This window comes from Mustela nigripes, chromosome 6 (assembly GCF_022355385.1).
Source record: "Mustela nigripes isolate SB6536 chromosome 6, MUSNIG.SB6536, whole genome shotgun sequence".
NCBI lineage: Eukaryota > Metazoa > Chordata > Mammalia > Carnivora > Mustelidae > Mustela > Mustela nigripes.
Window position 1 is genome coordinate 10,085,497 of NC_081562.1, and position 22,810 is coordinate 10,108,306.

The 22,810-nt window shown below is 59.3% G+C and overlaps 3 protein-coding genes across 3 annotated transcripts; all 3 read right to left on the reverse strand.

The window, feature by feature from the left end:
* Positions 1–6,943: 6,943 nt before the first annotated feature.
* On the reverse strand, positions 6,944–9,930 carry GALR3 (galanin receptor 3). The gene is made up of 3 exons (XM_059404606.1): positions 9,892–9,930; positions 8,612–8,989; positions 6,944–8,000 (listed from the first exon to the last, which is right to left on the reverse strand). The coding sequence occupies exons 2-3, from the start codon at positions 8,968–8,970 to the stop codon at positions 7,238–7,240; spliced, it is 1,122 nt and encodes a 373-aa protein (XP_059260589.1). The 5' UTR covers positions 8,971–8,989; positions 9,892–9,930; the 3' UTR covers positions 6,944–7,237.
* Positions 9,931–13,011: 3,081 nt separating this feature from the next.
* On the reverse strand, positions 13,012–19,028 carry GCAT (glycine C-acetyltransferase). The gene is made up of 9 exons (XM_059402040.1): positions 18,769–19,028; positions 17,139–17,269; positions 16,001–16,102; positions 15,371–15,517; positions 14,698–14,852; positions 14,485–14,567; positions 14,121–14,292; positions 13,593–13,714; positions 13,012–13,323 (listed from the first exon to the last, which is right to left on the reverse strand). The coding sequence occupies exons 1-9, from the start codon at positions 18,962–18,964 to the stop codon at positions 13,172–13,174; spliced, it is 1,260 nt and encodes a 419-aa protein (XP_059258023.1). The 5' UTR covers positions 18,965–19,028; the 3' UTR covers positions 13,012–13,171.
* A 524-nt stretch (positions 19,029–19,552) lies between these two features.
* Positions 19,553–21,498, reverse strand: LOC132019240 (histone H1.0). The gene has a single exon (XM_059402041.1). It carries the CDS (start codon positions 21,488–21,490, stop codon positions 20,906–20,908), a length of 585 nt encoding a protein of 194 aa, XP_059258024.1. The 5' UTR covers positions 21,491–21,498; the 3' UTR covers positions 19,553–20,905.
* Between the last annotated feature and the right edge of the window lie 1,312 nt (positions 21,499–22,810).

Genomic DNA, 22,810 nt, shown 5'->3' on the forward strand with positions numbered 1-22,810 from the left:
CAAAAGTGACCATAGCTTTCACTCAGCAGGGTCTACGATCAGAAGAAGTTAGGAACTCTTGCTACAGAGCTTTGGTAGCAGATAAGTAAGGTCAAGGACACTCTGGGGACCGCTTGGGTACTTCTGAGCTTGGGTACTTCTGAGATGGGTTATGCCCTTGAGCAGGCTGCTTTGCATGGACAGAGCTGAGAGGGTGGGGGCTGCTGGGACTTTGTGAAATTGCCCTGAGATAACTGCAGCTGTTTCTAGAACAGTCTGACACAGAGACTCACTGGCTAACTCCCAACAAGTCCGTGGCCTGGACCAAGCCAGCCCCACCTGGAAAGCAGGACACATCCCTGCAACACCCTCTATCCCATGGTGCCACCCAGTCCTGGCCCCTGGAACCACATCACCATGAGAATGGCCACTGGGACAAGGGAAGGAGTTACTGTCCACTCTCCCCCCAACCCCAGCCGTATAAGCCATTCATCGAATGCTTGCCAGACAGCCAGGCAGCCAGCCAATCCGTCTTACCCCATTTCCAGCCAGGAAATGCCTGCCACCCCAAATCTGTCTGGACAGCCAGCCCATTAAAGTCTGCTCCAGACACTGGAGTGAGTCAAAAAGCACACAAGTGGGCCCTAAGCTGGCTGAGCTGGGCGGGGGCAGGACGGAGAACTCCTCGAGGTCACCCATAGAGGGGCTAATTCTGTTCCTAGCTGTTCTGGGAGTTACTGAATTGGGGGGGCTGTGTAGGGAGCAGGAGAAGGGGAGGATATGGGGCTGGCGGGAAGAAGAAGAAATCCACCTCCATTGATTTCACCTTCTGGTCAGGGTCCTTTGTTTTAGATCTCACGTTTCAGGGTTACAAACACTTACGGGACACCAGCTATGCCCTTGGTGGGAGTATGGCCATGAACAGAAGGACACAGTCCCTGGCAAACAGTGGGGAGTGCTTACAGGAGAATAGCCACAGGTTCTCACAACCAACCTTACAGACCACTAGGCTCACTGCTGCTTTTGATAGCAGAGAAAATGCAGGTTTGCCACGGTGACCCGGCTGGGCAGCTGGGCTGGTGCCTGGGTCCACCCCCAAACTCATGCTGTTCCCACCATGCCTGATGTTAGAGCCTTCTCAGAAGCAGGGTTTCCCAAAACAGAGGGGGATCACGTTTGCTGAGTTCCTACTAGGTGCCAGCAGGCCCTTTCTCAAGTCCTTTGCTTCAGTGCTTGGGATAAAATGTTAGGTCGCCAACATACTTCGCTGCTATTTTATGGATACAGAAAATTGAGGCTCAGAGAGGGAAAGGAACTTGCTTGAGGTCAGAGAGCTGGTGTGTGGGGCCCAGCCCAGGGCTGACATGATCTCTGCCAAGGTTTCCAAAGTGCCAGTGGTCACCAGTGTCCCCTGGGGCACAGTTGGTAGGAAGTGCTGGACCTTACTGAGTGAACATCTCTGTTCCCATGAGGGGAGGGTCAGGTCCTTTACTTGCCAAGCACATGACACCACGGTCTTGGTGGACAAAGCAGGCACCTGGTCACTAGAGGTCAGAGAAAGAGGACAGTCTGAGTTGGCGAGGCTGGAGGGGCCCTTGATGATCTCGGGGGTTGCCTCCACTATCACACGGCTGGGGTTGGGGGGAGAGTGGACAGTAACTCCTTCCCTTGTCCCAGTGGCCATTCTCATGGTGATGTGGTTCCAGGGGCCAGGGTGGTGGGAGAACTGGGCAGGTGGAGGGAACAGTGTGAGCCAGGCCTGGAGGCTGGAGGACAGGCAGAAGCTGGTTGTGGGTCCCGGAGACCGTGGAAACTGCTGGGCCCAGGAGGGTGAGAGGCTGGCCAGAGAGAGAGGAGGGACGAGGCTACAGATGTCCTGAGATCTGAAGATTTGCCCTGGTGGCAGAAGCCATGTCCACCTCCACACTAGAGGTCATGTGCATTCTTACCCAGAGCAGGCACCATGAGCTCCTGGGAAAAGTCATTACCTCTACCAGTGCTTCCTGCTTCCCAGACCGCTTCAGATGCTGAGCCCAAGGCTGGCTTAGAGGGGATCGGGAAGCTGGTCTGATGCCCGGGCGATCCCAACCAAGTCCCTGGCTCTGCCCAGTTCTGGGTCCCAAAGGGAACTACAACCCTGCCTCTCCAGGGCTGGCCCTTAAGCCGACACAGGGGCCTCCGAGCATCTGGGAGATATGATCAGCTCACTTTCCACATAAGGAACCAGGCTGAGGGAAGCAAGAGTCCTTCCCAAAGCCCCAGCCAAGGGACCAGAATGCTTGTCCCTGTGACTAGTCCATGCCAGCCTGGTGACTTTACCCCACTTTGAAAGCCTGGGAGGGTGGCACGTGTCACTGCAGGACTTGGCTGTCGGCTCACCCCGAGGGGCAGAAGTGGGTAAGTCATGCCTCTTGGGCTGGATTGTGAGGGCTTTGGTGGAGACCAGACTGGAGACATTGCTGGCAATGTCACAAACACGTGGCAGTGGCCGGGGAGCCACCCAGGGTGGTTTGCCTCCAATGGGACCTGGCTCTGACAGCTCAATTCTGCAAGCCCCCGAGGCACAGAGAGCTCAGGGACATGAGCTGCAGGAACCGGGGTTCAAATTTGACTCCCCAGGTGTCCTGACCTCTGCACTCTGCCACCAACCACTCTGTCAACCCTGCACGTCCACCCATCAGACACTCAGGCCAGCACCCTCCCCCGCATCCCAGGAACTCTGAGCTCATGACCTGCACACTGCCCCATCTCCCGCTCCTGGATCATCCCTGCACAGAGCCTAAGCCACCACGTGGCATCAAGCAGATGCCTCAGTAAATCAGAGTGTTGTCCACTTAAGCCAGAAGCCATGCCCCCCTGCCTCCCGCCCATGCACAGCTTGTTCCTCTGGCCTCGTGCCTTCTTGGATCTGGCTGGCAGCTCACAAATGAGCCCTGAGTCAGGCCCAAGGAACTGGTGTTCATTAGCAGGAAGTCTCGGGGTGGTTAATTGGTATTTTCATCCCCAGGTACACACCTCGAAGTTGATGGATGATGCCGTTCCTGCCAGCCTGAAGCAGGGTGAGGGGCTGAGCCGCTGTGCCTGGGCCCTGCCCTCGCTCACCCTGCCCAGGACTGAGTGTCGGCCCCGGCTACGGCTGTTACACAGGGTGGTGAGTTGGGTCGGGGGGGTGGTCACCTTTGCACCTTCAACTTCCTCCCTCCGCTTCAACCAACTCCTTCCTGCCTCTTCTCCCTAAAGACCGTGGAACAGAGATCAGACAGACCTGAAGTAGACCCAGCTCTGTGATCTTGGGCAAGTTACTTAATCTCTCGGGGCCTCCGTTTCTCCATCTCCAAGTTCTAAAGCAGAGGAGACACATTCCAGGGCGAAGCACAAGGCCTGAGTGTAGCAGGTGCCCTGTGGACACCCCCCCACTGTGCCCCCCAGATCCCTCAGTCTCAGCATGCTCCCCCTCAACACTCACCCCCATAATACCGCCCATCACCCCCAGTAACCCAGGCCAGAAGTCTGGAATGTCAGCTGGGACACCCCCCCAACATTTAGTCACCAAGCTCCAACGAGTGTACCTTGTAAGTCATCGTCCCGTCTACCCTCACATCCCCACCATCAACATCTTAGATATCTCCCACCAGCCTCCTAACTGGTGTCCCGTCCCGTCCCTGCCCCCATCTCATTCTGCCCTCCTCCCCAGGAAAGCCTGCCTGGCAACCAGAAAGTTCCCTAAAGGGGAATTCTCTTTACTCTTCGGTTTACCACCTTTCAGTGGCTCCCTGTTGCCCTCAGGACAATTTACAGCCTCAATTTCAAAGAGGACTGACAGAAGCCTTTGAGACTGTCCCCACCTCACTTCCTGCTGGGGCCCCTCTGTACCTGTGGCTGTGCCCGACTCCAGGTGGCCTGTGCCCGCCCATGTTCTTCCATCGTTCCCTTCCCCATCTACCCTGACTGACTCCTACTTTAGGACTTGGGTTGGGCACCAGCTCCTCCAGGAAGTCTTCCTTGCCTGCCTAAGCTGGGTTAGGGCCTTCTGGGCTCCTCTAAGCCCCCATGCTTCGGCCTTTTCCTCCTTCAGAAGAACTCGGTGCCTAGTACGTGCTCAGTCGTGAGCACTGGAGGCCCCTCCCTGAGCAGTTTGCACCAATAGGAGGATGAGAGGACTGCAGAGCTCAGACCTCCTTACAACTCAACTCCTATTGGGACCCCCAGGCTGGCCCCAGGCCCAGCCTAAGATCCTGCTGGGGGCTCAGGTTGAGTGGATTCTCGTGGGCCTCGGAGAATGGCCAGAGCACATTTGGCCTCTCCTCCAGCCCCCAGTGCCCGCCTGGGGCCCTACAGGACTCACATTTCTCTCCAAGCCAAAATACTACGACCATCTGCTCTTCCAAGCATTTCATTAGGCGCCTGAAGCAGACCCAGGGGTCTCCGAGGCCGAGGCCGGGCCCAAGCCCAGCAGCAGGCCATCAGTCTTCCTGCCAGATCCAAGGCAAAAGAGTTTCCCAGCCCCAGGCCAGGCCCTTGGCGGCGGCGTTCCCGGCCAAAGGCTCATAGAGCCGCCTCTGGATCGGTGGCTCGCTCCCAGCCTGGTGTTTCCAGCCCAGGCATCACTGCCTGCCGAAGGATGAGGTTCCTGCTCCCCCAGCTGGCCCAGGAGGCCATGTGCTCTCACTGCACCCGCCTTCCTGGCCTCCCCAGATTCCTCCCACCCCGCTTGCTTCAACTGCACAAGCCTGTTGCTCCTGCCTGTGCCCGCCTTGGCACAGCCTGCTGCTCCAGCTGGCAGACCCCTTTCGCCTTTTTTAGGAACTGCCACCTCCTCCGGGACTCCTGCTTGGATTGCCCAGGAAGGCAGGAGTTTCCTCCTCTGTGCCCTTTCAGAACCGTGTGTTCTCCCATACCGGCCTTGCCACACAGCGCTGTCTTTCCTTCTTTTGGTGTTTTCCTCTCCAGCTAGACAGAGGAGCTCCTGCAAGACAGGGACCAGGTCAGACTCAAACCCTCTCTGTGCTCCCCTCATGGCATAGCTTAAGGCAGGCACCCAGATGCCTGGGGGGGTAAAGGAAAAAAGGAAGGGAAGGGTCATTTCCATCTCTGTGTATCAAACACCTGTCCTGTCCTGCTCTGGTCCGGGCTCTTCTGTCCTCCATTAATCAGAGCCTCCAGTGGGCCAGAGAGACTCCCTTCGGGAGTAGGAGATCCTGGAGTCCGGCCCGGGGCCTGGGTTCTACCACGGTTCCTCTGCCAGGTGAGCAGAGACCCAGGTCACTGTGGAAGGTTCCCCCTGACCGCCCCTCTCCAGTCACCCCGGGCCTGGGGTTTCATGCAGGTTCGTACTGGCTCTGCCCCTCCCTGGCTAGGTGATCCTGTCTCATACCTGTCTGGGATGGATGATGTTCCCAGTCTGGGGTCTGTCCCTGCTCGCAGAGCTGACCAAGGAGCCACAGCCCAGCAGGGTAGCTGGCCCAAGGAGATGTCGCTCCCTGTTCTACTTAGCAGGAACTCACCAGTGTGGTGTGGTGAACTTTGTCGGGTGGTCTTAGATGTTTTCTCATGTTGCCTGGCCTGCCAGGAGAGCCCTCTGTCGGGCCCAGGTCGGATCCCAGCTCTGGTCAGCCTACCTCATGTCCTGGAGCCTCAGTTTCCACTTGTGAAAATGGGGGTAGTATCTCCTGTCTGCGAGGCACAGGGGAGCCAGTGCAGGAGTGAGCGACCGCCATGTGGAGGCAGAGGCTGCGCGGGCGGCCTGCCATCCGGGAAACACTCCCACCGTTGTGGCCAGAGCCAGCCGCGGGAACCTTGGCAGAGACGCAGCAGAGAGAACACTGGACCTGGGGTCAGGCCCCTGCGCTGGGCTCTCAAAGCAGTCACTTCCCCAGCCCGTCTCAGCCTCCCCCTGTGAAGGGTGACTGACACTCTGACCCAGGGGTCTGCGGCAGGTGGCAGGCAGTGAGGTGGACTCAGCAGCTGCCTGGTGTCCGGGAGGGGCCTTCCCAGGGTGCCCAGCAGCTGGGAGGTGTGCCAGGGAGACAAGGAGGCTGAAAGGTCTCAGGCCTCAGCCTGAGCTAATAAATATTATTGGCGTGGGGTGGGGGGAGGGAGGGAGGGAAGCGGGTAGCTCTCCAACCACTGAGACTGATTTATTGGTTCATTAGCAGGTTGCCACAGCCACGGACTACCCCGCTGTGTGCATGGACAGGAAGGAGGGGGCCACGGGGATGCCGGGGCTGCTGGCTGGGACCCAAGTGTGGGTCTGTGCCTCACTGAGCCAGGAGCAGCGAGTGGCTGAGGGAATAATGCAAGGGGTTTGGGTCAGACAGTGGACATGGGACCGGGTGGCTGGGGAAGGCTGGGGAAGGCCATCAGGACTCATAAGGCCATCAGCTGGCCTGAGTGGCTAAACAGAACTATCCTAAGGGAGGGGACTGGGAGCTCTCTGAGGTTTCCAGAGCATCCAGTCAAGTGTGGGGAGCTGCTGGTTTAGGGAAGAGGGCCGATACAGAATCAGGAAGGACCAAGGAAATCCTTGGAAAACACAGAAACTGAGAACAGAGGCCCCAGAGGTAAAGCCCGTTCCAGTGAGCAGACAAAGTTAAATAGCAGTGGGTTTCAGCCAACTTCTGCCGGACACTAGCTATGTGACCTTGGGCAAATCACTGAACTTTTTTGTTTGTTTTTAAAGATTTTATTTTTAAATAATCTCTACACCCAACAGGCTCAGAACCTACAACCCTGAGGGTCAAAAGTCACACGCTCCATTGACTGGACCAGCCGGGTGCCCCAAATCCCGAACTCATTCTGATTCTTGATTTCTCCAACTGCAGGAATGGAACTAATCCTAAATTGCAAAGCTGCTTTGCTAATTAGACTGAAGAATGTAGCACCGCATAAGATATACAGTGAATCCTTCACAACTATTTGCTGTATTAGCGGCTGGCTAGCGTTACATTACCCAGGGAAAGGCTTGGATGGGGAAAGGGGCTTGAGGAAGGGCGATGGAGGAAGCAGGGCCTGGAAACCGCTGACTGAGTTGGAGCCAGACTGGCTATGACCGGAATCTGGGGGCTGTCCGGCACAGGGAGCCTGCGCTTAGCCGGGATGGGGGGACCCACTTTCACGGCCCAGGGGCGTCCATCGGGCTGGAGCCCCAGCTCAGACAGTGCACCTCCTCGCCTCGGAGGACTCCTGCCTGGCGCCATACCCTGGGGGAAGGGGAATGGCAGACAGACTGTCCCCCGCGCAGAGGGGAGGCAGATGAGGTTCATTCCGGCCCTGGGGCAGACGGGGCTTGTCGTCCAGCCTCTAAGGCGCGGGCGGGCCCTTCCCCCGGATCGCCCGCCCGGTCGCCGCCCGCCGGCAGCTTCCCGCGAGGCCGGGCGTCCCCGGGGCAAGCGGCGGGGCGGACGCGGCGACGGGCACCCGGGGGAGCCCGGGCGCGGCGGTGGCGGTGGCGGCGGCCACAGGGCCACAGGCGGCGGAGGCGCGCGCGGAAGTGGCGCGAGGCGAGCGCGTAGACCAGCGGGTTGAGGCAGGAGTTGGCGTAGGCGAGGCAGTGCGAGGCCAGGCGGCAGGCGTAGGTGGCCGGGCTGAAGGCGAAGCGGCCGAACCAGAAGCAGAGGATGAGCGCGTGGTGCGGGCCCCAGCAGAGGGCGTAGAGCGCGGCCACCGCCAGCATGGCGCGCCCCGCGCGGCCCGTGGCTCTGCGCCGGGCCTCGGCCATCGCGGCGCCCGCGGGGCCCACGGCCACCCACAGGAAGCGCAGCGTGCGCGCGTAGGCCAGGCTCACCACGGCCACGGGCAGCAGGTAGCCGGCGGCGAAGGTGGCCACGTCGAGGGCGCGCCGGCGCGCGTCCTCCCAGGCGGGCACGCAGAGCTCGAGCGCGCCGTAGCGCACCGTGCCGTAGTAGCTGAGGTAGGGCGCCGAGAAGAGCGCCGCCAGCAGCCACACGAGGCCCACGGCGGCGCGGGCGTGGCGCGGCGTGCGCAGGGCCCGCGAGCGCAGTGGGTGCCGCACGGCCAGGTACCTGCGGGCGGGCGCCGGGTCAGCGCGGCGGGCGGCAGGGCCCCGCGCCCCCCACTCCCCGCGGGGACGCTATCTGCGGACCCGCGACCTGCCTTGCCCCGTGGCGGCTAGGGTAGAGGGCAGTAACACGCCCAGCGCTTGGAGCAGCGCCTGGCACCCCCTAGCAAGGCCGGGATCAAGGCTCAGAGGGAAGAGACTTGCCCAAGGTCACCAAGCCTGGATTGGACCCCAGGTTTGGAACGGCGAAAACAGGTATGACCACAGCCTAGGCTGGGTGTGGGCAGTAATAAAGTAACTGATGGATTCATTCATGTGTTCTTTTTGCCATTCATGTCACACTTACGGAGCACTTACTACGTTCCAGCCTCTGTGCCGGCATGTAAGACACAGAGATGTCTTCTGGAAGCTCACGGTGGAGTTGGGAGGTCGGGGGCAGGATGGTCCGCTGGAACAGGCTCTACAGGTGCGCAGAGACTGGCAGGGGCCGGAGAGCTGTTCCTTCTCTCCCTGCCATCCTCTCCCTTTTTGGTCCCCCAAGCTCTCCTTCCTAAGGAATCTGTTTAGGTCTTCCCTCCCCAGCCCAGACCCAGCCAGGTCCCAGGCCCAGCGCACCTGTCCACGGAGACGGCGGCCAGCGTGAAGCTGCTGGCATACATGGTAAGGTAGATGAGCAGGTGCACAGCCTTGCAGACGAGGGCCCCGAAGAGCCAGGCGTCCAGCGTGTAGATGGCGGCCTGGAAGGGCACGCAGCACAGGATGAAGCAGAGGTCGGCCACCGCTAGGTTGAGGATGAACAGGTCCGTAGTGCTGCCCGGCTCCTGCCAGGCACTGGGGCTGGGCTGCAACAGCACGGCCAGCACCAGCCCATTGCCCACGGTGCCCAGCAGGAAGATGAGGGCGAACACCACGGGTACCACCACGGCCCCCACGCTCCCTGGGTTGTCTAGCGAAATGTTCTGCGCATCAGCCATCTTCCCATCCGATGGGCACCTGAGGGAAAGAAGCTGGAGTCCTCAGACAGGAGCTCCCGGCTCTGGTCACAAGACCCCTGGGGTCTCCATCCAGGCCTCCCGGCCTTGGCCTGGCCATGTCTCCTGGGGGAATGGCGGTGGGAGGAGGGCGACAGCCATAGGTTCTCCCTGAGATCCACTTGTGCAAGCCGGGCACAATTGCCTACGTGTCTGAGGTGGGTTTCTCAGTTTCCTAGGGAACACCCCCCTGAGAAAGGATTAGTCGATGGATACCTCCCAGCAGAATGGGCTGAGGACCCTGAAGGTGGGGGAGGGGCGAGCCCAAGCCAAGTTGCTGATAGAAGGACCTTACTTCTCCGCAGGGTCTGGAAGCTCAGGGGGAGAATCGGACGTGGGTCAAAGTCAGCAAAACACGGGTGATATCCCTGAGTCATCGTAAAGTCCGGTTTAGTAAAAGCCCCACAGTGGCACAGCTGGGAAAACCATAGAGGCCACTGCCCCCCCCCCTTTTAGCACAGGAGGAAACTGAGGCTCAGAGAGGGGACATGGGAGGCTAATATCACACTTTGAGTGGAAGACCTGGGGCTGTTGCCGCCTGGTACCCTGACTCCCAGGCTGGAGCGCTCAGCTAACAGCCTGTAACAGGTGGGGCCTCCGACCCCCACGCGAGTAACTGTGCGCGCGTTGTGTGTGCGTGCGTGTGCATTTATGCCCGCCGTGCCCTCTCTCACCCTTGCTCCATCCCTCGGCCCTATCAGCTACTACCTGTGGATCCCCCTGCTCGCCTGGGACCTCTGGGTTGGTGGGACACATTAGGAGCATGGAGGGAGGCAGGGTGGAGGGAAGAAAGGCGGTATCTGCGCCCCCCCCACCCCCCAGCATGCAGCAAGCCCCCTGAGGCTCAGGATGGGTAACACCCACCTCAACTCTGGGCACTGGGCCCTGCTTGGTCCTGGGTGAACCGGCCAGACTGAGGCTGCCTCTTGGCTCAGCAGCTACCCCTTGGCACCTCCCTGTAGGTGCAGGTCTGCCTCCAGCTGCTCCCTCTTCTCCTTTAAGGCACCTCCTCGGCTGAGCCAGACTCGGGCGCTCCCTCCGGAGTAGCCACCGGCCACCTCCTCCTCGGTCCCTGATTTCCCCCAGGGGGCATACTCTTCTGCCTGGTTCTTTTCTGCCTCCCTGCGTTGCTTCTGCCTCTTTCTGCAGTAAGTAACCCATTGATCTCGCTCGCCGAGATTCGCTTTGGAGTTAACCCCTCTGTGCCCGGGGCCCAGCCCATTCCTGGCACTCCCACCTCCAGCCTAATGATTTCACTCCCGATCCTCCCTCTCTCTGCCCCAAGGAGGGCTCTAATCCAAGCTCAGAAAGGGTTCCTCATCTTGAATGGGGTGTTCCAGGCTAGGAAACCAGAATAGGAGTCTCTTTTCTGGACTCCTCCCCCAGTTCCTGAGAATCCTGGGGCCCGTCAACTTTCCTAAGCTTGTTCCAGAGGCTCAGTGTGTCTGGAGATGGAGGGTGTTTGGGTCCATCCAAAGAGTCTGGCTTTAGCCTGAGGGCAATGGGGAACTAGTGAAAGTTTTAGAGCAGGGACATGATCTGCCCATTTAATTTGTAATTGGTTTATTTTGGCCTGGCGTGAAAAGGATGGACAGAGGGGGAGTGATTTAATGACTGATCCATTATGAGCCCCTTGTGCTGGCAGAAGCCAAAGAGGTTAGTCTGTCTTGGTTCATGGCTGTTGTGATTCAATCAGGCGTGGGGTTCTGGCCTGGAACTCTTGGAGAAGTGAGCCACATGGCCAAATGCCTCCAGAGGGTTAGAGAGACTAGTCAGGGATGGGAAGGGGGGGCGAGGTACCCTGGATTTCATAACAGTGAGGTTGTTTGTAAACTGGACAAGTGTACTGGGGGCAAAAGAGTCTGCAATGAGTTTAAGGAGAGAAGGGGTGGTAGGGACTGCTTGTGGTCTTTCTAGAAGCTGGGAGGTAGGCGAGAATGTTAATAGGAAGTCCGTGAAAGGGAAGAGAAAATAGTTTGAGGGGACACTGGGACACTGATAGAGCCAGGACTTGCATTCAAGGCCCAAGAACTGGGGAAGAAACTCTAGTACTAGCATCTCCCAGACCCCTGGGATTTTCCTGTGTGTTCAGAGGTTTTTTCGTTTTTTGTTTGTTTGTTTTAAAGATTTTATTTATTCACTAGACAGGGACACAGCGAGAGAGGGAACATAAGCAGGGGGAGTGGGGGAGGGAGAAAGAGGGAAGGAGGCAGGGCAGGAGGACCGAGGCAACCACAGAGGGCTGGCGAGCGGCAGGCAGGAAAAACCGCATTGTCAAGGCCAAGGCCCGAGTCCAGCACGTCCCTGACGCCCCCTCCTTCTCTTGCTCCAGGAGGCCGCAACCTTGAACCCAGAGCCGGACGCAGAGGACGTGGACGGTGAGCCGTGGGAGCGGTCTCTGGAAGTGGAGGTGCGGCCGACCCACGGCCTTCGGGCCACTACCAGCACGCGTCCAACCCGCAGCACGTGCGCCCAGAGTGCCCGCGGCGCCCTGCGGGTGCTTCCCACCAGCCCTTCTGTACCTCCGCTGATAGAAGCCTGCACAGCCGCGAGCTGACAGACCGCGGGGCGCGCTATCGGGGCAACGCAGCTGCCCATGCCAGCCGCCGGGGGGCGTCAGGGAGTCGCAGGACGAGCCGGCGCGTGCTCTGAGCCACTGCCGGGTGGACCTGGGCGCGGCTTTCTGTCCCTGCCGGACACGCCACACCTACTGCTGGAATGTGTTGCCCGGTGGCTGCTTGGGGCCACCCCGTGTAATCCGCCGGCCTACGCAGATCATGCACATCAAGCTGCTGGCTGGGCCCGAGGCTGGTGCCAGGCCACAGGCACTTGCTGCTGCAACGGTGCGCCTGCGACAGGTACCCGACCGCGTGGCTGCGGCTCTCTCGGGTATTCCAGCTGCTGCTGTGGCCACAGCAGCCCTTTTCCCTGGGCGGCCATCTCCCAGCACGTGGAGCTCCTGGACCCCAGCCTCAAGCTCCTTCCAACCACAAGCTAAGATTCCTAGAATCCCAGTTAGGATCGCAGCAGCTGGCCCAGGCCATTCATCCCGACAGCCAGGCTAAGGGCAGGGCTGGGGGTTCGAGGACACGGAGAGGGGGTCCTAGTTCCCTGTTGTGGACGAAGAAGGGCGTTTTCATCCTCCCTGCCCTAAGTCCAGCGAGGTCCCAGCTTCCCAAGGCCACACCCCAGTGAGGCTGGAGCCGAGTGAGTCAGAACCTACCCCGCCTGGGCCCCCGCCCTGTGCCCATAAAGCTGAGCGGGGACGGCGATGAAAAGACAAGGACCAGGGACAGCGACTACAGGAAGGTGTCCACTAGGGGAGCAGCGAGACTTTTCTGGGGATAAGTGTGGACGGGGCCCTGGCAGCAGCAAATCAACTCTACGGAGAGCCTTGCCCGCCGAGGCCTGGATTCTGGCAGGGGCGTGGCAACAGCAGCCGGAGCCTGAGCTCGCTGCGCCCCCTGGCGGCTGATCAGCAGGCCCGTAGGCCTTGGACCGAGAGGGATGGAAGGAGCCCAGTTACCCTGTACCATCTACTCTTGGTGTGCGGTAAACTGAGGCACACAGAGGAGAAGGGACCTGCCCAGGAACCAAAGTGGGCTAGAATACATGGTTCCAAACTGTCGGGGGCCTTTCTAATAGTGACCCACGTTCTTTCCTTTGGGGCAGGTTTGGGTGCTCAGCCCCTCCTTATTTGGGCAGCTGTAAACCATCCTTTGGGTGGGGGGGCAGAAAACAAGGTGTTCCCCTGAGGCTGAAGAGCAAATGGGGTGGGTGGGGTGGGAAAGGGCCTGCAGGGTTGGTAGCTGTCCCCCCTAATAGGGGGACTACCCACATTATCCCCACGGCCTGCGTCTCATCTTAACCTAGGGTAGGTGGTCAGCTCTGAAACCTACTCAGGAGCCTCAGCTCCCACCTGATTCTTCAACTGGTCACAGGGCTGGGCCTGCCCAGAGAGAATGAAGCACACTGACATGTCAGTCCGTTTCCACATTGTTACTTGACATTCTCAACCACAAGAACGGGCCTTGCCCCAGCCCAGCCCGAGGACTTTAACAGGGCTCAGAGCCTCTGGCCCGGGCTGATCGAAGAACCCTTTTGTCAATATGGAGGGAGGGGGATCTGCTCGTGGCCAGCCACATCAGGGTAGGGCCCCATGTAGCCGCCCCACCTCCACGAAGGCCTCCACACAGCGGTCGATGTCCTCCTCGCTGTGCACTGCTGAGATCTGTACGCGGATCCGGGCCTTGCCCTTGGGGACCACTGGATAGCTGAACCCGATGACGAAAATGCCTGGTAAGGTAGAAAGGGTCAACCTGGGGCTCAGCAAAGCCATACACGCTTTGGGAGACATGATACATGGTTCCTACTCCCCTGAGGGTCACAGAGGGCAAGGGAGTTGCCTAAGGTGTCCCAGACATGCAAGTAAGTCATGGCCTGGGATCTTCAGCTCGTCTTGAGAGGGTCGTAGGGGGAGGGTATGGGGGAGCATTCACAGTGCGGGGCTCCCTCCTCTTTTCTCTGAAGACCCATAACCGGTCTGCTTGTCCCAGCTGCCTCACCTCTCTTGAGCATGTCATCCGCCATGCAAGAGGCCAGCCGAGCATCACCCAGCATCACTGGGCAGATGGGATGATTGGCTCCCAGGATGGTGAAGCCGGCGGCTTCCATCTTACTGCGGAAACTGTGGGCACAAGCTGGGTGTCACAGGTAGCCAGGGGACTGCGGAGGGTTCACACCCACTCCTGATGGGCCCGTGATCTGTGCCCAAATCTGCAGGATGGACCAACAGAGCCAGATGCAGATGGGGAGCTGGGCAGAGGAACCAGCGGACCAAACCAGAGAGTGAGAAGACAGGATAATATAAGATGGGGAGATACAGGGTCATTGATGGAGTAATGTACCCGGAAATGGAAGGAAGAGGGAGACAGAGAAGAGGTAGGTGGGCGGGCAGGCAGCCCTTGGTTAAGAGGGCTGAGTCCCAGTGCATTCTGCTGGAGGCATGGTATGGGCAGAGGGTGGGCACATGGGGGCAGGCCCCTACCAGCTCCCCCACCCCCAGCCTGTCCCACCCCTGCCAGGGACCACACCGCTGGGTTTTGGCTGCCATAGTCTGGACGATGGTGTTGCTCTCCATAAGCAGGTCCAGGGCCTTGGAGGCACAGCCGACGACAGCAGGGGGCAGGCTGTTGGAGAAGAGGTAGGGCCGGGAGCGCTGCCGGAGCAGGGACACCAGGGGCTCAGGCCCTGTCGTGTAGCCCCCTGAGGACAAGGGCAGAGGTGAGGGTGGAAGTCAGAGGCCAGGTGCCAGCGCCTACCCCGAGCCCCTCCTGGGAGGACAGTCCACACTGCCTCTTCTGTACAGTCCCAGCCTCCCCTCCCCACCTGCCCTGAGACCTCTCCAGGGCCCTGCCTGTGGATGAGGGGACCCCAGGGGCATGACCCTGCAGGTACCTGAAGCTCCACCCAGTGCTTTCCCCAGCGTGGAGTTGATGATGGTGACCTGGTCTGTGACCCCCAGCAGCTCATCCGTGCCCCTGCAAGGGAAGCTAGCACTGCCACCACTGGCTACCTGAGCGCCCAGGGACCATGGGTTAGGGGAAGGGCTGGCTTCCTGCTTTCCCACCCATCCTCAGAAGCCCAACCCAAGGAGATGCATGCTCCCACCGTCCAGTGGCCCCCAGGAAGCCAGTAGCGTGACACTCATCCACAAAGACCAGGGCGTCATATCGAGAGGCAAGGTGGCAGATCTCCCGCAGGGGGGCGATGTCGCCATCCATGGAAAAGGCGCCATCAGTGGCCACCAGGCGCAGCCGATGCTTCTGTAGGGAAGCCACGGACAGGTGATGGCTGGTGTCCCCAGCGGGGCCAATCCTCCCATTCTCTACGCTGCTCAGGGCTCCAAGGGCTCACCTTGCCCAGAATCTGGCACAGAGGCCGACATGTAAGCATTACTGTGTTGGGGCCGGAACATCCCGGTCCTACTCTGTGCCTCCCTGAGCCATGCCCACCACCTCTTCCAGGGCAGTCCTGGCCAGTGAGAACAGCTCAGTCTCCCCTGCGAGAGGGAGGGTGGGGTGGGACCACTTCTATCCCAAAGCTCATCCCACCTTTACGCCCAGCGGGGCCTGCCACACGGAAGGTGATGGCTAAAAGTCAAGGCAGCTAGGTACAATGGAAGAAAGCCTTGGGGCAGAAGGATCTGGGTTCAAATCCTGTTTCAAACTTCCATGTTCGTTGGGAATGCAAAGTGGTCCCTCCAAGCCTTAGTTCTTTCACCAGGGGCGAGGCTGAGGATGAGCCCAGTTCTTGCCTCTGCCACCCTTGGGCCTCGCCTCACCTGGGCCTCCTGCAGCTTGGCCTCCAAGTCGGCCATGTCCAGGTGGTGGTAGCGGTATTTATGGGCCTTGCATAGACGGATGCCATCAATGATGGAGGCGTGGTTCAGCTCGTCTGACAGGACTGCGTCCTGTGAGGTCAGCAAGGCCTGGGAGAAAGCAGCTGGAGTGGAGCTTCTGCCCAACCACCTAGGGGTTCTCCCTCCCCATGTCTACAGGAGTCAAAGTTTCTCTGCCATCCAGGGCATTCCGCCGGGCAGGGAGGCACGGAGCCCCTGTCTGCCTCTATCTGGGTTCTCAGGGCTCCAGGCCTGGGCTGGATCAGGGCCCAGCTCCTGTGAGAGCAGGTGAGAACATGTTTGGCGAGTACCCGGCCCCGGCTAACTCCGACCTTCTCACTGATGTAGGTTATCTCCCCAGTGCCCTGGAAGCTGGTCCCTTGCAGGTCCCAGGATTCTTCCTGCAGCAAGGAAGAAGCTTGGCCCAAGCTTAGCCTCCAGAAGAAAAGGGCCCTGGAGCCTCTAGGCACAGCACTGACATCCTGCCATGTTCCCCTCACTGCTCACTCCCAAGCCTTCCCCCATAGCCTAGCAGTCCCCACCACTCCCACCTGCACCCCCCCCCCCCCCAACCTCAAAAAGGCCAGCGTTGGCATCGAAACAGCTAGGATACAGGATGGCATCCTCCCGCTGATGGAAGCGGGCTATCTTTGCTTCTAGATCCTTGTGGATGCTCTGCAGAAACAGAGTGAAACGGGTGTTAATGCCTGTGGGGTCACATGAAACAAGTTCTGGGGACAGAGGCTTAGAAGGTCACAGACTCAGCACAGAGGACCTGCAGCCTTGGCTTCTCCCTTCTTTCTTCACCACGTGGGTTCCCCCAGAGCCAACAGGAACCTGGCAGATGGTTCTCCCCGAGGGATCAGGGGCTCGCTAGATACCCCTACCTGGTGGGACCTTCGTCTATAATGGAGGTCTAATGATGAATTATGGGGGATGATGGCAAGGGAAGATGTCTTTCTGACATCAAAGTAAGTGCCTTTTTTGGTTGCGTAATGGCAAGGAAAAGGATTATGTAGCTTTATTGGGGCCTGAAATTCTTATATTTGAAAGCTGTTCGGTCAGGGTGAGGGTTTTGTTGGAAAGGGCCCTGGCTGGGGGGTAGGAGTCCTGTTTCTGACATTCATTTCACCATCCCCTTTCTGAGAAGATGGGTAGTAATCTCACGGCAGTCAGGAGCCAAGCCATCTGGGTTAAACTCCTATCATAACAGTCTGCGTGCCTTAGAGGAAGTCACCCAATTTCTCTGGCTTCAGCATCCTCATCTCTGTAAGAGACAAGAATATCGCCTACCACTTATGACCGTTAGGGGCATTAATGAGTTAATATTTGTAATGTTCTTAATACAGTACCTGATACACAGTAAGCACTGTAAGTTTCCCATCTAGGTATTTATTTTGTAACATTTACACAATAAAATAATCAATGTTTACGGAGCACTACTACATGCCAGGCACTGTTCTAAGCAGTTCTGCGTGCAGGTGGGGGAGAGGGACGCTTGGGGAGACTGGAAAGTTTCTTTTGCAACACAACAGAAGCCTGAGCTGGCTTTTCTGGTGGATAGCTCTAGGCTAAGGGTGGCCCAGGGCCCTGGATGAGCTGAGCTGGCTAAACCAGCCTAGTTGACTGTGGGAAGCAGGCAGTTGGGGGTCAGTGCCCAACGCTGGGGACAAGGCACCGCCAAGCCCCCCCCCCAACAGCCACTGTGTACCTGGGTCCCACAGATGAAGCGGGTCGAGCTAAGGCCGGCTCCAAACTCCTCCAGGGCCTGCAGACCTGCCTGGATGACCTCAGGGTGGCTGCTCAGGCCCAGGTAGTTGTTGGCACAGAAGTTAAGGATTCCTAAAGTGGAGGACGGTACAGACACGGCGGCTCAGGGCAAGAAAGGGTCTGGAAAGGTGTCTGTGCCAGGCCCTGGGGACTCAGAACGAACCTGGATTCGCCCTTGAGAAGGCAACAACCACACAGTATGATCCACTGTGGGGCAGAGGCCAGGATGGGGAGCTAGGGGCCCTGGGGAGGGACCCAATCCGACAGGTACAGGAGAGGGAGGGTCAGGAAAGGTCCCTCAGAGTGGTGCCTTGAAGGATAAGAAGTTTAGACTCTGGCTCTGAATCACATTGTACCCAATGAGGAACGTAGCCCTACCTCACAGGCTTCTCCTGCCCCTGAACACCACCAGCAAAGCCCCATGTGGGCCCTGGTTCCCTTGTGGGTAAGTGAGCAGGCTCACCAGCCCAGTGTGGTCCTCAGACTCTGAAGAGCTTACTTTGCTGCCTGGTACAGCCTCACCTGTCTGAAGTGTGTGGGTGCGGGGGTTTCCTTGAGACCTCAACTCCTGACTTATAAAGCCCAAAGTGAACACAGCTGACCTGAGGGGGAAACTGAGGCCTGTAAAGGGCAAAACCACGAGGAGAACCTGTGTCTCCTCGTTTCCCATGTTTTGGCCTGTTCCAAGCTTCCCCCAGGCAGGGGTGGGGGTTGGGGGGAGGATGGGGAGGGAGGCAGAGAGTTTTTTGGGGCACCTCGGTTTACAAATAAATACAAGAGCACCAAGGATCCCAGGCCTATTTCCTGAGCAGAAAGCGGGTTTGGGAGCCTGTTTATAAGCAGCACCATCTGGGGCCTGGCACGGACAAGACAGGCCATGACCACTGGCTAGACAGACATGAGGAAGGCCCAGTGGGTCAGTTCGTGGTGTGCCTCCTGCAGCAGCCGGCCGCCTCCCTGTCGCTGTGACTCTGGGCAGCGAGTTGGCTTTTCTGAGCCGCTGGCTGACCTTCTAGCTCCAATGTAAGGGAGAACCAAAGCCCAGCTCTGCCCGCCGCTGGCAGGGGCTTTTGGGCAAGCCATTCCACATCTCCGAGCCTCAGCTTCTCTGTCTGGACAATGGGTTTAGTTCTTCCCACGCTGGAGGTCCGCAGGAGTCCCCGTGCAGCAGGGAGTGGAGACCAGCTCCAGGCGACAGCTCCAGGAACGCAGGGCTTCTCGCTGCCTCCTTCCCACCCGCGTCCTTGAAGCAGCCAGGTGGGAGCCAGCTGGGTGTCTCTCTTTTTCTCTCACGTTCTCACAGGACCGGGTCTCACTCCAGCCCTACCCTGAGTCAAGAAGGTACTCCACAGCAGATCACCTCCCTCCGTGGAAACAGGTTTAACTAGCTTCCAGGGAACCCTGGGAAGCCGTCAAGTCAGCCTGAGAGATTGGGAAAGGTGCCCGCGGCTACGGGAGCAGATACTGCCCCCTCCCCGGCCCCCTGCCACCCGGCCCTCCATTCCAGCCTGGAACCAAGGTCTGCGAACACCCGGCCGGGTCCGAAGACTCCCAGGAGGAGGGGGAGTTACCTCCGGAGACGCCGTCCACGTGGATGCGCGGCCCCTGACGGGACGTAATGACCCGCTCACTCTTCCAGGTGCCAGCGCCGCGGATCGCTTCCAGCTCCTCCTCCAGGACGCCACGCAGCTGTGTCAGCGCCGACTGCGCGCGGCGGCTGCGGGGGGCCGCGGAGAGAGCGGCGTGGAGCGCGCGACCCGCCCACATGTGCCCACCGTCGCCAGAGCGCTCCCGCTAGCCAGGAGTCCCGGGAGCCGCGGAAGACTCGCGGTCCCGTGGCCTGGGGGGGGGGGGGCGGGGGCCGGGCCTCGGCGGCCAATCGGAGCGAGAGGGCCGTTAAAGGGGCGGGGAGGCGGGCCCGGGGGGGGGGGGGGGGGGGGGGGGCCCGGGGTGGGGGGGGAGGGGCCTGGCGTGACCCAGAGGATGGAAGTATATTAATGTGTAAACTGAGACTGGAGCGCTCCCCGTGGGGGAAGGGGACGCTACCTGGCGGAGGGTGGCGAGTCCCAGGGCCCAGCCCACCAGACCCCCCGCCGTACTCCCAGCCCCTGCTTACACACCCAGCGCCCGGAAAGAAAGGGGGTGCACCCTGGACCCCAAAGGCAAGACCCTAGAAGCAGGCTGAGGCACGCTCTGTACTCTTCAGTCCCGTTTCCCGGTTCCTGTCGATCTGTTGGAACCGTCCCCCATTCGCAGGTGCAAACACCCCCAGGATTTCACCCCAGCTCGCCTAGCCGATTGCTCTGCATTTGCCTCCAGCCTTAAAAGTAAGGGGGAAAAAATGCACCGCTCAGGTTTCATTTTTCAATTTTATTTTAAAGTTTTAAAATTACAAAGACAGCAAATTCTGCCCGGCACAAATAACACTTGTTTAAAAAAAAAAAAAAAAAAAGGAGGGGGGGTGGACCACGCACAAGTGCGTATTTTCCCATATTATTAAAAATAAAAGACGACTGTACAGTTTTTTTCTCCCAGCTCCCGGGCGTGAAACGTTAAGTACTAGCTCTAGATATGTATATATACATATACACACGTACACACAGACCTAGCTCTGTGAAACTACTTAGCAATTCAAAATCGACTGCAGTATGTCTTACTGTCCACTCCCCGCCCACTCCCCCGTCCCCCATCTACAGCTACTTTTATAAAAGACTCAAAAGTAAAGAGGTCGGGAGGTTTTTAAGTGGCAGGTGGCAAGGCGGGAGCCCCACCAGGCCACCAGGCCACACCACCAATCTTTCTTAAACAGGAGGAACCAAAAACCAGGGGAAAAGGAAAGAAGTCCTCCTATGATACAATCCAATTGTGTGGAAAAACCCAACTTTTAAGAGGGCACACTGAGGCACTTGGCTGACTGAGTCCCCACCCTTCCCCCAAAGTTTCCACTCCCGATTAACATGAGACTTTCTGAAGCCACAACAACCCCCCAATGGCTAGTTTCCAGCTGACTGAAAGAAGCCGCTAAGACAGCTTCTCAGACCAGCTGTCACTCGGACACCCCCCTTCCCTTCCCTAGGACAATAGGGAGGCCACAGGAGCCCTCGAACAGTGAGAAGGAAACTGCATTTGGACCCCCCACCGCTCAGTATTGGAAGGTGGAAGTCAGCCTACAGAGGGTTTCTTTTTTTTTTTTTTTTTTTTTTTTTCCCCACTCCCTCCTTTGCCATCCAGCTGCTGCCACCCCTCCCCTCTCCCCACCAAAGTTCTGGAACTCTCACAAGCGGTGTGCAACCTAGAGAAGGCTGGCTCACCTTAAAGCTACTCCTACAAACCTTACCATTTCCAGGCTCCCCCTCTTCTAGTCCGAACGAGCGGCCTTGCCCATTCCCTCCTGCCCCTTTACCTTTCTAATGAACAAACCATCCAACCAAACAAAACACACAAACCCACCCAAGTTCCTAACCCATTAAGTAGATCAATAACAAGTCAAAGAAACAAAATATTTAAGTACATTCTCATCATTAGAGAGGAGATTTGTGGTTGCTGTCCTTGCACGATTGGTTAAGGAAAAATGGATTATTCCCTAATTTCTGAGGCATCCAAATAAGGGGCAAAGGACTGCAGATGAAGATCAAGAGAGAAGAAAAGAGGAAAGTATTTACAGAAAATAGGAGACAGGCAGGAGTGTCCACAAGAAAAGCCCCATTGTCACTTCTTCTTGCCGGCCCTCTTGGCACTGGACTTGGCTTTGGGCTTCACTGGTTTGGCCTTCTTAGGCTTGGATGCCTTGACCGGCTTGGCCTTGACAGTCTTGGGTTTTTTGGTTTTCTTGGGTGTGGCAGCCGGCTTCTTCTTGGTCTTCTTGACTGGGGTGGCTTTGGGCTTCTTGCTTGGGGCTTTGGAGGCAGCCTTCTTGGGCTTGGCTGCCTTCTTTGGCGTGGCCACCTTCTTGACTTCCTTCTTCGTCTTCTTGAAGGCCACTGACCTCTTAGGCTCGTCGCTTTTGGCCAGCCGGAAGGACCCTGAGGCACCCACCCCTTTGGTCTGCTTGAGGACCCCAGTGGTGACCAGGCGCTTGATGGACAACTTGATCTGCGAGTCGGCGTTCTCACCCACCTTATAGTGGCTCTTGATGTACTTCTGGATGGACTGGCGCGAGGAGCCAGCGCGGTTCTTCTCCGCCTGGATGGCAGCCACGATCATGTCTGAATACTTGGGGTGGTCTGTGGACTTCTTGGAGGCCTTGGCCCGCTTGGGCTTGGCCGCAGGGGTGGATGTGGAGTTCTCGGTCATGGTGGCCTGTCTGGTCCAGCTGTTGGAGGGCGCGCCTTCAAAAGGGCCAGTCCTCGTCGGAGGCCGAGGAAAGCCTTACTCGGGATCTGCTTTGGCGCTCCTCCTGACTCCCGGGCCAGTCCGGGGCCCGGCTCTCAGGGACCTGGCTCGGGTCGCGGGAGGACTCGCCAGGCCGCCTCTGCGTGGCCCAGCCCCGTCGCTCTGTCGCTCGGTCTCGGCGCCCGGCTCGGGCTCGGGCTCAAGCGCTGGCTCTGCCTCCGCCTCCTCTGCCTCCCCTTTCCCAGCTCCGCGTCTGGCGCTCGGGCGGCGCATCCGGGTATTTAGCAGCGGCGGGCGGACCGCGGTGAGGACAGGGCTGCTGGCTGCCTGCTCCCGGCCCGGAATGGCGCCGCGCCGCCGCCATCTGTGTTTCTTCCGCCGAGCAAATCCGACCTTTCCCCCCGGCCCGGGCCTTCCCGCTCCCCGCCGCCGCCCGGGACCGCTGCCTGGCTCCCTGGGCTCCCCGGCCGGGCATCCCGCCGGCCCAGCCGCCGCCCCCCCGCGCCCGCCACGCGCCCCAAACGGCGCGGAGGATCGCTGGTGCGCCTGCACATTTCCCCTTTGCGGGGGGCTGGCTCTGCGGGGCCGGGGAGCCCGGGTGCGGGAAACCCCCCGTAGCAAAGCTCCCCCCTGGGGCTACCGGAGAGCCCGCTCCCGGCCCGCGGCGGGACCCCCCAGCCCGGCGGAGCGGCTGGAAAGCGGCCCCAACTAACACACGCTGCCCAGAGCCGGGCGACTCCCAGCCGGGCCGAGCCGGGACAGGGGGGAGGGGTCGCTCCCCCGGGGTCCGGTCACCTCTCGGGGGTCATCCCGCCACCGGGCCCCCCGCACCTCTACCCCTTCTCTGTCCTTGGGGCCCCTAAGCAAACTTTCCCTGGAAGAGTTGTAAGGGCACTTTCAAACTTTGTCCCTTCCCCCTCCTCTGCCGGCTCTCCCCCAGCCTGCCCCCTGACCTCTGCGTGGCGGTTCTCTCCTGAGGCCAGACCCCCACTACTGCCTGGGACCCCCGAGGGAATGAGGAGGGGTCTCCCGAGTCCTCTCTTTTCCTCAGAGACCCCCCACGTCGCCCATATATCCTAATCCGGAATTCATTCATTTGCCTCTCTCAGCCTGGGCGTTTTGGGGGGTCTCAGAGGCTGACCCTTGCTGTCCCCACACCTGAGGCACAGCCTGGGGGTCAAGTCACCCTCCCAAGGTCCCTTGAAGTCGGTGGGGGAGGGGTCTGCAATGGAGGAGCTGTCCCAAAGTCTCCAAAAAGAGACTTGTCCTGGGGGCCCCTGG

What these genes read in the sequence shown, in the direction of transcription:
- GALR3 (XM_059404606.1), bottom strand. Translation starts at nt 8,970, where the DNA reads ATGGCTGATGCGCAGAACATTTCGCTAGACAACCCAGGGAGCGTGGGG. An exon ending in GCCGCCGTCTCCGTGGACAG is followed by an intron (nt 8,001 to 8,611) that starts GTGCGCTGGGCC and finishes GCCCGCCCGCAG; the next exon opens with GTACCTGGCCGTGCGGCACC.
- GCAT (XM_059402040.1), bottom strand. Translation starts at nt 18,964, where the DNA reads ATGTGGGCGGGTCGCGCGCTCCACGCCGCTCTCTCCGCGGCCCCCCGC. An exon ending in CCAACGCTGGCCTTTTTGAG is followed by an intron (nt 15,518 to 16,000) that starts GTTGGGGGGGGG and finishes GCTTTCTCCCAG; the next exon opens with GCCTTGCTGACCTCACAGGA. An exon ending in GGATGACATGCTCAAGAGAG is followed by an intron (nt 13,324 to 13,592) that starts GTGAGGCAGCTG and finishes CTACCTTACCAG; the next exon opens with GCATTTTCGTCATCGGGTTC.
- LOC132019240 (XM_059402041.1), bottom strand. Translation starts at nt 21,490, where the DNA reads ATGACCGAGAACTCCACATCCACCCCTGCGGCCAAGCCCAAGCGGGCC.